The sequence below is a fragment of the Emys orbicularis genome, chromosome 9 (assembly GCF_028017835.1).
Source record: "Emys orbicularis isolate rEmyOrb1 chromosome 9, rEmyOrb1.hap1, whole genome shotgun sequence".
Taxonomy (NCBI): Eukaryota; Metazoa; Chordata; order Testudines; family Emydidae; genus Emys; species Emys orbicularis.
The window spans coordinates 42,834,912-42,847,354 of NC_088691.1; the positions used below are offsets into that span (position 1 = coordinate 42,834,912).

Genomic DNA, 12,443 nt, shown 5'->3' on the forward strand with positions numbered 1-12,443 from the left:
ACGCTGAGCCTCAGAAACTTTCCCATCAAAAATGTCATCAAAATCAATACAGCTCTACAAAACAATGCAGCTTTGACACAGGTAAAATGTCGCAACCAGCGCCAGTCACAGGCCTTCTTACAGCCATATCAGCAGACTGATCACAATAGGGATCTTAAAGGCACAAGATCAGCACCCAGGGGTGTGTATGTACTACATATAACCATTCCTGATGCCTTTAACCACATGTCTCGTGTACACATCTCTCACTACAATGCCTTTTTACTTTCCTCTCTGCTTCACATTCCTCCTGTTCATACATAATTAGAGACACTCTCACTCTCAACCCTCACTTTCTGCTTGCTTGATCCTGTGGAAACCTAGCCACTTGTTTCTAGTAGTGCAAAACAGCCTGAGACACAGTGTGATTTTAGTCACCAACTTGGGATCATCAACTCTAATGTGTGGCATTAGTCAGGCATTACCAATTGCCAAATTCCACCTGATCGTCTCTGAGCTATGCATCGGCAGAGCAGGGAGGAATGAAAAAAGGTAAAGAGCTCAGTGTTCTGAATGTTCATGGAAGTAGTCACATGGTGAATTGTAAAGTTCTTTTTGGGTTCAGGAGTCATCCATCCAGGAGACAAAAACAAGACCATGTGACTTAGTTGATCAGTCACATAGTGTGAATTATTATGGAATTATGAATAGCAAAGACTCAAAGTAACAGTCACAGGGTGAAAATCACCCCTAATGCATATGGCTAGCACAAAGCCTATGGGCTACTTAGATGAAAAAAAAAAATCAAACATGTTAGCAAATAGAACCAGGTGCTAATTTTCTTGAATGCATTGTTCTCTGCATACAGTTCCCCCAGCTAAAAAACTCAGTGGCTCAAGAGATTGTGTGTTTGTTTTTAAAGGAAGCATTAAAAAAAAAAAAAAAAAAAAAAAAAAAAAAAAGAGATGAACATTTACGGGAAATCTCTACAGAGCTCCGCAGAATTAGATGGGAGTTGCTGGCTTTCACGATCTTGCCAGGTTCAGCCCCTTACATGACACCAAAATTGTAAATATTAACAATTCAGAGCCATATCTTCAGCTGGTGTGAGCCAGCGTCTCTCCTTTGTAGTCACTGTCAATATGCCAATATGCATCAGCCTGCATGGGCCTGAGCTCAATTCTGTGCCTTCCCCAGGTTTTGCTGGCTTCTTGGTAACTACTGAGCAAGAGATGAATTTGTTACCAGCTGTGATCCCCCTGACGTTAGCATGAGGACAGTGTATTGCCATCTTCAGAACAGCTTCAGGGTTTTAAAACCACTGTGTGCCCATCAGCAGAAGGAAGCAGAAAATGAAATACAATGTCCAGCTTAACTGAATTTTATCATGGGTGAGGATTGTTATTTTGTTTGGGTTAATGTTTGCTTAGGAGTGGCTTTGAAGGTGTAATCAATAGGACTATCTGGGTGAGGGAGGGATAGCTCAGTGGTTTGTGCATTAGCCTGCTAAACCCGGGGTTATGAGCTCAATCCTTGAGGGGGCCATTTAGGGATCTGGGGCAAAAAATCTGTCTGGGGATTGGTCCTGCTTTGAGCAGGGGGTTGGACTAGATGACCTCCTGAGGTCCCTTCCAACCCTGATATTCTATCTATGATTGCGCTATAATACCTGAAACTTTTCTGGTAAGCTAAGATAGGCATTTAAGAAATTAAATTCCTACATCTGGCATGGAAGGGCACTAATTGTAGACCAACTGTATTATAGACAAACTCTTGGAAATTTATTGGAGATCATATTTGGCCAGTGTCAGATCTCAGTGACTAACAGTCAGTCTTTTCATCTGGACACTTCAACCTGTATTTGACAACAGAGAGATATAATTCCTCAACAGATAAATATAGGCCAAATCCTCAGCGGTTTACTGAGTATCACCATTGGCGTAGCTATGCTGAGAGGATCTGGCCCATGAGATTCCAACATATGGACCAATGATTGATCTCAGTGTCAGACTCCTAGCTAGCCCTCTTGCAGAATTATGTGCATTGTACTACCCCAGCCATGGGTGTGGCCAACCATTTATTGTAAAAGCCATTATATACTTGTTTAACTAAGGCCCTACTTAACCTGCGATATTGCAGAAATTGTGGATTCTGCAATATGAGACAGCAGAAGAACCCGCTCTCAGCTCCAGGCAGCCAACAGCGGAAAATCACAGAAAAGTAACGTCCATTATTACTTTTCTGCAATTTTCCATGGCTTGTCTGTAACTCAGCTGCAATTTTTTTGACAATCATCCCACAATTCAAGTAGGCCGTTATTTATAAGTATTTGGAATAAAGCAAGGATTTCTTGTGATGAATACATTGTAGCAATAAATCTTTCTGCAAATAAGCTTGTACTTCAAGTCTTTATTTTGAAAGAGCTGTATAAATAAATTGACATAAGCGTCTTGATTAGCAGCAATGTAGACAGTTGAAAAATAAATAAGTGGCAAGGAAATTCTTTGTTTCCATGAAATCCCCCATGCTGGCAAAGGCACAAGTTTGGAACCAGCCCACATCCTTAACTATAGCAGAGAATCTAGCTCTGTCAAAATCATCACGAAGTAATAATATTCTGTACAGGTAATTTCATCCAAGTGATATAAAATGTGCCCGCATGAAAAGCATATTGGAAACATGTAGCATTAATCAATACAGGGGAGTCACATCTTACGCGGGGGTTAGGTTCTGAAGTCAGCGCGTAAAGCGAAAATTGCGTATAGTCAAACGCTCATTGAGTGGAATGGCGGGCGGAATCGCCCGCACTACAGGTACAGTATTTTGTTATTTTTCTATTTTTTTGCCGAGCGCGTATAGTTAAAATCGCGTAAGTTAAATGTGCCTATGATGCGACTCCACTGTACTCCCATTTCTGCTCAATGAGCGTGTTGTATACATTGTATATTCCTATATCTCCTTATATAAAGAGTGGTGTGTGTCTTACCATACAGTATATAACAGTAACCCAAAACAATGCAAGATTTTTCAATCAAAGATTAAATTATCATACATTACATTGATCGATAGATTTACAGATCATTTGTTGGGTCTAGAATACCTGGCTGTTGACCCTAATGCTGCCATATTTTCTGTTTGACCAGCAGAACTAACTAATAATGATCTAAAAGATGACTGGAAGAGCAGAGGTGAACATTAAGAGAAGTGTAAGAACATAAGAACGGCCATAGTGGGTCAGACTTATGGTCTGCCTAGTCCACTATCCTGTCTTCTGACAGTGGTCAATGCCAGGTGCCCCAGAGGGAATGAATAGAACAGGTAATCATCAAGTGATCCATCCCCTGTTGCTCATTCCCAGCTTCTGGCAACACAGGCTAGGGACACCATCCCTGCCCATCCTGGCTAAAAGCCAGTGATGGACCAATCCTCCATGAACTTATCTAGTTCTTTTTTGAACCCTATTATAGTCTTGGCCTTCCTGTGGCAAAGAGTTCCATAGGTTGACTGTGCAGGTGAACATTAAGATAAGCACAAATTTTGGTATTGAGAATCCTCACTGACTAGGACAACATTCTGCACAAAAATAAGTTTTAATTAATCTTTTGGGGGGGGGAAATCTTCTGCCCCTATTGGAGATGCTGGTTCACAGATATCCCAGAATGCATCATTCTTGGAGATCAGTGAGACTTCTGGGTATCTGTAATGGCATGTTCTGGGATACCTTCAGCAAATCAAGCAGCACCAAGTATTTGTTAAAACTTATTTCTCTTTCACTCAAACACACACATACACATACTTTCACAGCCTGGCTATCGGGGTCATTAGGCACTGAAATCTGTGCTTGGACTTCATTTTTGCTCTGCAGTTCACTTTGAATGATAAAAAGATTCTGTCCTTGAAAGAAGGGAATTAGTGTTCCAATGCGATGATGCTTCACTCATCAAACATCGTGTTCTTACAGGCTGGAGGCCAGCTGGGAGCTGTCTGGCAGGTTCTCCAGGTTTTCCACTGTCGTGATGATGCTGTTCACCTTGTCCTCTGGGAGCACGTGAGACGCGTTGGATCGGAATTTCTTCAGGAGCGATTCTCTGCTTAGGGGTTTCCTCCAGTGCCCATAGAAAGTGTCACATCTGCCTGTCAGCACATCTCCATTCTCCAGGACCAGTGCTACCTCCCCATACATCTTGTCGAAGTTGGCTATGTTGTCTTCAGGGTGCTCTACCACCACCTTGGCCAGCAGCTCTGTCAGCTCCTGCCGATGGATGCAGCCATCAGTGAAGGAGTTGAGGCCCACCTCGCCATCCAGCAGGGCAGTGCAGGCATTGAACTGGAAGGAGTGTCGAGCCTGGTGCTCAGACTCTGGGAAGGGCCTATTGATGTACTTGGACACTGGGATCCTCAGCAGAATGGCACGGATCAGAGAGGGAGAGAAGGAGCCGGAATAGTTGATGAGCAGGTTCCTGACTGATGCGGCAGCATCCACAATCCAGTGCATCCCTAGGTGGGCTGGGAAACGTTTGAAAGCGACATCTTGCTTCTCCAAGAGGAACTCGTGGCTGCTTGCTGGCAGGGGCAGCGGTTTGGGCCGATAGTCGCCGTAGAACGCACTGAATCCAGAGCACCCGGGGATGTCATCCAGAATGAGGGGGCTGGCCTCCATTCCCCGGGCAGCCAGAAGCGCCGCTTCCAACCCCAGGCGGGTGGCATTGCCAATATGCAGGGGCTTGGCTTGGGTGGCTGCATTTGCCATCGGTGCCCCTGCCAGGGAGGCAGCAATTGCTAAGGCATGGGCGCATTGGGTCACATTCAGAGAAAGAAGCTTTGCTGTGGCAGCTGCGCTGCCCATGGTGCCCACCACAGAGGGAGGATGGAACCTGAAAGGGAAACCACAGCAATGATCTCACCACAGCAGGGGGCTGGAAAGGCCTGCCTGCCTCTTGCATAGGGAGCCCCCAAGTGCCACTGAAGGGCATGCCCATGGCACCAAGACCATTGCAAAACAGCGGGCCAGACCCTCCGCTGGTGTAAGCTGTTGCTCCACTGACATTGATGCTGATTTACTATGGGAGCGGGAAAACACCAGAGTGAGCCCAGGCATCCCATTTTTGCTTTGAGTCATAAGAATCTAAATACGTAGGGCCTGATTCCCCGCTCTCTGGCACCGGGTATCATCGCTCACACCAGTGCAAAGTGGATGTCAAATGCTACCGTTCTGATCTGGCGACGTTTCACACTCACACTTGGCAGGTGCCAATGACACATGGGAGGAGACCAAGCCTCTGCTATCTAATGGTGGATGTGAGTGAGTTGGCAGTACAGATCTACTCTGTGACAGAACCTCTGAGGACATTAAGAACAACAGACAAACTAGAGTGAACTAGTTTTGTTCCTCAAAACTAGTTAGCTAGCACTTGCCCCATCACAGAGGACTATAGTAAGGTCATCAGAGGTCCTTAAGGTGCAACACTGGATTAATGATGCCTAACCCCCGGCAAGTGTGTGGGCCAAACCATGAGTTCCTTAGTGTCAGCAGTTTGGCTTCACTGGGAGTTATTATTGATCAAGGATTTGGACCTAAATTTGTAGAATCCTCGCTGACTCCTTTTATAAGCCCACTAGCCCTTGTTCCACACACTGTAGCTATTGATTAAAATAGATCTGGGGAAAATTTTCACCCCAAACTTTTTTTCAGCACCAAAAAAAAAAAAAAAATGCAGATTCAGTGACACCAAAACATTTGCAAATTTGTGTTGGTTATGCCAAAATTGATCATTTTGGGGGGGGAGGGGGAGTCAAAAAATTCTAAATATTTTGATTGTTTGAATTGAAATGACTTTTAGTTTCCTTTAATTTTATTTTTAAAATATTCAACAAATGTTTAAAAAATGGTCAACACAGAAATGAAACTTTTCAGTTTTGTCAAAGCAAAATGTTTCATTCAACCCAAAACCAAAAAAAAAAAAAAAAAAAAAAAAAAAAAAAAAAAAAAAAAGACTTTTTGATCAGCAGAAAATTTCAAAAATGTTTGTTTTCGGGCTGACCTGAAAAGAATTTTTCCCTATTTTTCAAAATCACCAACTAACCAAAAACTCTGTTATTCGTGCAGACCTATAGATGAGATGACTTTTTATTATAATATCATTTACTCTGAGTGAGACTGGCTGTTTTGGGCTAGTGTCTCTCTTTTGTAGATTCCCGAAGAGTTTCATAAGGTGGCCTCTAAACTGCAGTGCTAAGTGAATCACACATTGGATGGGTCTGTCTCTACTCCAGAATCTCTGATTTAATTTGCTATGCCGCATGCTAACTCTTGCTAAGCTGCACTGCCCTGTGCCCTGTTCACTGAAGCACAGTAGATTTACCTCTTAGGAATATTGTGAGCCTCCGTGGAGAAACGCATGAGCCTTCCTTGCACCTCAATGCCCACATTAAATGCTAGCAAGAAGTCCAGGCCATTGGATTTGGAGCTTGGAGGTAGCATCTGTGAAGCTGCCAGAAGAGCGGGCAGTACAGCCCCTGAGGGGTGAGTGGCAGGGTGCCAGGTGTCATCAAAGTCCATAGAGTGAGCCTGACACAGGGGAGAGGCAACAGCCAGGTAAAAATCAGGTTTGTACAGCACCTAGCACAATGGAGTCCAGATCTATGACTGGTGCTCCCAGGTGTAACCACAATACACATGCAGCTCCTAATATTAATAATGAATTTCATAACAACATCATTGAATTATTGGTGCTTACGGGCACTGTGATAAAAGTGCCACTCACAGGAATGCAGAGCAGAGACACATGAACTTTCCTTCGGGGTCCCAATCACCTCTCCTGGTCCCAGTCACAAAAGGCCCATACCTCATTCACATGACGGGCCAGTACCAATGTTTGGTGTTTCAGGTACATCAGGGGGTGTGGCTATCTCAGAGCATTCTGTACCATTAAAAAGCCTCTTCTGGAAGAGAAAGCCTTACCGCAATTCCATTTGTGAAGGCAGCCAGTGTAGGGGACAGCTTTAACCCTTTCCTGCCATAGACAGAGCTAACGGCATTTGACGCATACAGCTGCTGTAGAAGGGAGAGAATCCAGTAAGGGAGAGCAGGGCACTGTTGCATTCTGAGAGTAGTAACCTAAAGCAGTTGTGCTGCCTCTGTGCTATTTTCACCACGTGGGATTCCAGGCAATGGGCACCTCTCAGATAAACAGAGTCTCATCATAATAAAAACATAATGAAATTTCAATTGAAGGGCTTAACTTCTTCCCCCTTTACACTAACCTGAACATCTGAAAGTATGTGGCTAGCAAAGGAATTTGCTACCAGTTTATGCAGGGAAGTCAAAAACAACAATGGCTTTTTCCAGACATTGATCTCTAGGAATTTAATTTCAGCCAGCACATCCTGTTTTCTCCCTCCCAGTATTACTTGCTGCTGTTCCATAGAGAAGAGCTGTGATTCATTTGTTGGCAGCAAGAGCTTTGGTGTCAGCTCTCGGCATTTGCCAGGGGAAATGCGCCCATGATTGTGACTTTGTGCATTGAAAGCGAAATTCACCCTGCTGCAAGGGATATGCATGATTACATCCCACTTACGCCATAAAAAAAGAGACTTAAGCACTGCATTGACTTTTGTGCTGGTTCTTTGCCCAGGCAGCACAGCAGTACCGTATTAACGGCAACAAGGGCATGGTTGGGTATTGCTCCTACCTGACAATACCGCAGGGCGATATTGAACACACGAGTCGTGCTGCCCACAAGGCCAACCCCAATGCTGTCAAGGATCATCCTCTTGCTCCGGTGACGAACAACTTCAGACAGGTGCTCTGGCTGGACTCCATGGATGAAGGATGCAAAGCTGCTGGTCACAGTCTCCTCTGCAGCAGTCCTCTCCAGCACTGTGGGGATAGGTAGAAAGAGGCAAGGATCAGCCAAGTTGCGGGACTGGACCCAAAGGGTTAACACGTAGGCCCCATTGTGCCACCCCTGCTCCCATGAACTAGTACCCTGCTTGTCAAAGAGTCCTATTGTTTTCAATGGAGTTGCTCAGGGAGTGAGTTACTACCTAACGTGAGTGAATGTGGCCGAACCTCTGCAGCCCTTGTTTTGAGAGGAAGGATGGTCTAGTGGTAAGGAGGTAAGCCTAGGAGTTAGGAGACCTAGCTTGTGTTCCTGCCCTGTGTGACTTTCAGCAAATCACTTAGAAGCTCTGTGCCTCAGTTTCCCATGTGCGGGGCAGAGGAGAAAAATGAGATGCCTGCTTCTTTACCTGGTGAATGAACTAGGTATGTTTCAATAAAATAGGCTCAGTCCTGCTCCCATTGAGTTAATGGCAAAACTTACCTTGACTTCAGGAGAGCAGGGTTAGACCCAGCATCTTCTATTGGTTTAATTTGGAGCAGCATAAAGGGCTTGATCCTGCAAGGTGCTCAGCACTCTGGACCAATCCAGCAAAGCACTGAAGCCCATGATAGCCCTACTAAAGTCAATGGCGCCATGTAACAGAAAACACTTACTTAAGTGCTTTGCTGGTTCAGGCCAGAGCTCTCATCTCCAGGCAGGAACAAGCCTAAATTGAGGAAATAGATTCAACTTGCCCAAATATATATGTGTGTGTGTGTGTGTGTGTGTGTGTGTGTGTGTGTGTGTGTGTGTGTGTGTGTGTGTGTGTGTACGCACACATGCCTGCCTGTGTGTGTTTGGGAGGGGGGAGTCCAGTCTCCGGGTCTACGAGGTCATCTTAACGGCCAGACAAGTAGTATGGCATCCAGCCACCATGCACTGTCATTTCTATTTCTACTTCTGTTTCAATTTTAGAGTATAGCAGGTTGGAAAGTGGAATTTCTAATCCGTGGGAAACTGACATTTTGAAATTTGTTTTCATTCTGAACCAGAAAGAAAAGCCGAAATATTTTCAATTTGGGACCATCAGAATGTTTTGGTTTAATAAATGTTGAATCATTTCATTTTGATAATGTCAAAACATTACAATATAATGTAAAATATTACATATATATATATAAAATATTAAATGTATTACATTTACAAACATACTATTATATTGAAAGTAACATTTTATTTTAAAATTGTAGGGATTTTATTTTGAAATACTGAAATTAATATTTTAATAGAAGACCAAAGTCAAAATGAAATGGTTCTAAATGAGAAAGTCAAAATGAAACATTTCAACATTATTTAAATGAATTGAAAATTTCATCAAGATTGATATGTTCCCATAAAACATTTGGATTTTGACAAAATTGCATTTGTCGACTAAATGCTGTTCTGTCAAAATGTTTTTGAACAGCTCTAATGTGGAGTAAAGTCACATTTGAAACTTTCACTTTCAAATATCATGGCAACTGACCCACAATTTGTCTAAAAATATGTATGAGTCTCACTCAAATCCAGAGGCTCATATTCCACTTGTGAAGACAGCTGTGAGTCTCATCAGTGATTCATACATTTATAGAGATTGTATAAAACATTGCACTATGAACCTACCACATGTAGCAGTTTGCAAACCTCTGCCTTACACATTTGTATCCCCTCCATATATCTAGAGTGCATCCCATGCATGGTACAAATAAAGCATCAGTTCACTAAAGGGCAGGGAAGCAATGATGCAAAGCAACACTGTAGATATAATAGGAAAATCATGACTGTAGCTGCATTTCAATAGAAATTTCTGATAGCTTCCTTCACAACAGGAAAATGTCCTCTGGGAATTCAGTGTAAAGTAATATCTACACACCTTCCCATCAGTATATAAATATTGACAGCAGCATTCCGCCCCCCCCCCCAATCTGTGATATGCGCTCTTTAAAAATAAGAGGTTAATAAAAAGGCCGTATAGCTTAGACTTGGCTAGAGTCAATGGTTGTGCATGGATTTTTTTTAATTACTGTATTTTTTTATTTAGTCACTTTCTTTGATCAACATTTGTTACATCTAGTGTAAACATGAAAAAAGGTAAAATGACCAACTATGAGACTCTCTAGGACTTAAAAAAAATTCTGCTCTCTGACATTAGTGGAGGAACTCTGGATTTATACCACTGTAGCTGGGAATAGAATAACAGGATCATACAAATGAGTAGGACCACATAGTGAATTATTCTAAACAATTTTAATAACTAGTCCTAGATTAAATATTTAATAAATGACAATGCAGGAGCATAGGATAGGATAGGATAGTTACCATTTAAACATTTAAGTACATGGTTATAGTACAAGTGAAATATTCATAGTCCTTTCTCAGGCAAGATTCCCTATGACGTTAGTGCGAGCTCTGCCTAACTAAAAATTGCATAATTTGGCTCTAAAATAGGTAAATGTGTGTTTTGATACAGGGCTGATAATCACCTTTATTTACCTATATGTTATTTTGTTCATGTTAATTCAGCTTGAAATGTAATAATAATTTACTTAAGCTGGTCTTTAAGTGAAATCATAACAATAATAATAATCATAATTAATACATTTTGTCTTCCAAGAATTTAAGAGACTTTTCTAAGTTTAACCCAGTTCCTGTCAATTATTTTTACATATTGACATATCAGAAGACTTTAAAAAAAAAAAAAAAAGAGAGAGAAAGAGAAACATTTCTTTAACTGAGAGATACAAACCTTGAGCAGAAATTTTGTGTACCTGTCGGGAAGCTGCTAAAACCTTCTGGGATCTCTAGAGACAAGAGAAAGATACTGTTTGTCATATAAAGCAACCAGGCATTTTAAGAACACTTTCATTGCTTGCATTGTAAATCCTGAGTTGTAAAAAACTGACAGTTCAAACAAGAAGTAGGTAAATTGAACCCTGTTCCAAAGCTGTTAGCTAACTAGAAACCAGTCCGTTAACGGTGCCAAGAACAATCAGGGAAAGGAAGCACTCTGTTGGAATTTGCAGGATAAAGTTTTAAGATTCAGAACTGCCAGGCAAGCCCTTACAACTGTGAACAGGACAAATTCTGAATAGATATTAAGAATATGAAGTACAGATCATTCATAAAAACATTATACCCCTATACAAAAATACAGGGAATACATTGAAGAAATAGATAAAACATGGACCATTTTAGTAGGTCAAAAAGGAGTCAATGAAAGCCAGCTAATTTTTTAAACACTGGTCAGACCCCCAGTTAGTGTAAAATTAAATGATCATAGATCCAGTGAAGTCAGTGGAATTATGACAATTTAAACCAGCTGAGGAGCTCCCCAAAACCTAATTAAAATCAAACATCCTAAACAACTGAATGAGCTAGGGATAGATTTTCAGCATGAAATAGCATTACCTGTAAAGTTGAGTAGACCATTCTGATGGTTCTAAATGTGTCTGTTGATTTCTCTTGAGCACTGGGAAGGTCTCCTCAAGCGATAGTAGAGGTGTCTGTTTGGTGTCAGGGTTTATATACCCTTCCAAAGCCATTTGAATTTTGCCTTTGCGTTTGTCTACAAATGAATTTCAAGACTGGTGACATCAGCAGCTGGGCTGGTAGGGGCTACAATTGTGGTTTTTTCCAGTTGTGGGGCAGTAGATTGAAGGAAAACCCCTATCTTTTCAGGAAATACTAAGAAAAAAAACAGCTAGGACAATAAAGGAGTGACTGAATTCAAGGAAAACTCAGCTTTTAAAATACCAAAGGTATCAATGTGTGAAGTAATCTGCCCTGACTCCTCCTACTCTCTGATGAGGACTATAAAACTGTTACTTACCAGGAAATGATAGGTAGAGGAAAGTTTGCTGCCACTCAGCTGAAATATCTTCATTGCAGGTAACTCATGCATGAGAGACATAGGTTTCATATGAGCTATTCTTTGTTGCAGGTTTTATTGTATTATTTTCTGTTTTGTTATTTGCCCTCATCGTCTCATAATTCTGTTTCTTTCCATCATAAGCGCTTCCATTTTACCTTTTGATGCTCTGCAGGTTCATCATCAGATTCATCTAGAAGTCAAATCTATTTTATGTTGTACATTATTGTGGATTTTTTGAACACTTTATTCCTATTTAACAAGTAGTCATGTCTGTACTTCAGGTCAATGAAATTTTGTTTCACTGGTCCCAGAGGCAAATGGAATATGGGAAAATTTCATATTAAACAAATTATTATATATACAGTGCTAATTTAACACAATGATTAACTCCACAGTATGACACATAGATAACCTTTAATTCAATATCAAACATCTACCATTCGCCAGCTCCTCAGTTAGTGTAAATCAATGTAGCTCGGTTGACTTCATGCTAATTTATACCAGTTGAAGATCTGGGTCATGGTACGTACTTCTTTTTTTAACTGTTGTATAGTGTTGCTGTGCACCGTTAAACCCCTGTCATGTAATTACCCAGAAATGGTTTCATTTCACGTCTTTGCATAGCTCTATAAAATGTCATTATCTTTATGATGGCATGATATAAAATGGCAGCAAACAGTCACTGGAGATAAGTGTCCCACAGTGAAACAAAATTTCACTGGAATTAAAAT

General features: G+C 41.5%; 1 protein-coding gene across 1 annotated transcript; it reads right to left on the reverse strand.

Moving 5' to 3' along the window:
* Positions 1 to 3,934: 3,934 nt before the first annotated feature.
* LOC135884085 (cis-aconitate decarboxylase-like) lies at positions 3,935 to 11,270 on the reverse strand. The gene is made up of 5 exons (XM_065411380.1): positions 11,250 to 11,270; positions 7,671 to 7,904; positions 6,941 to 7,030; positions 6,342 to 6,547; positions 3,935 to 4,853 (listed from the first exon to the last, which is right to left on the reverse strand). The coding sequence occupies exons 1-5, from the start codon at positions 11,268 to 11,270 to the stop codon at positions 3,935 to 3,937; spliced, it is 1,470 nt and encodes a 489-aa protein (XP_065267452.1).
* Between the last annotated feature and the right edge of the window lie 1,173 nt (positions 11,271 to 12,443).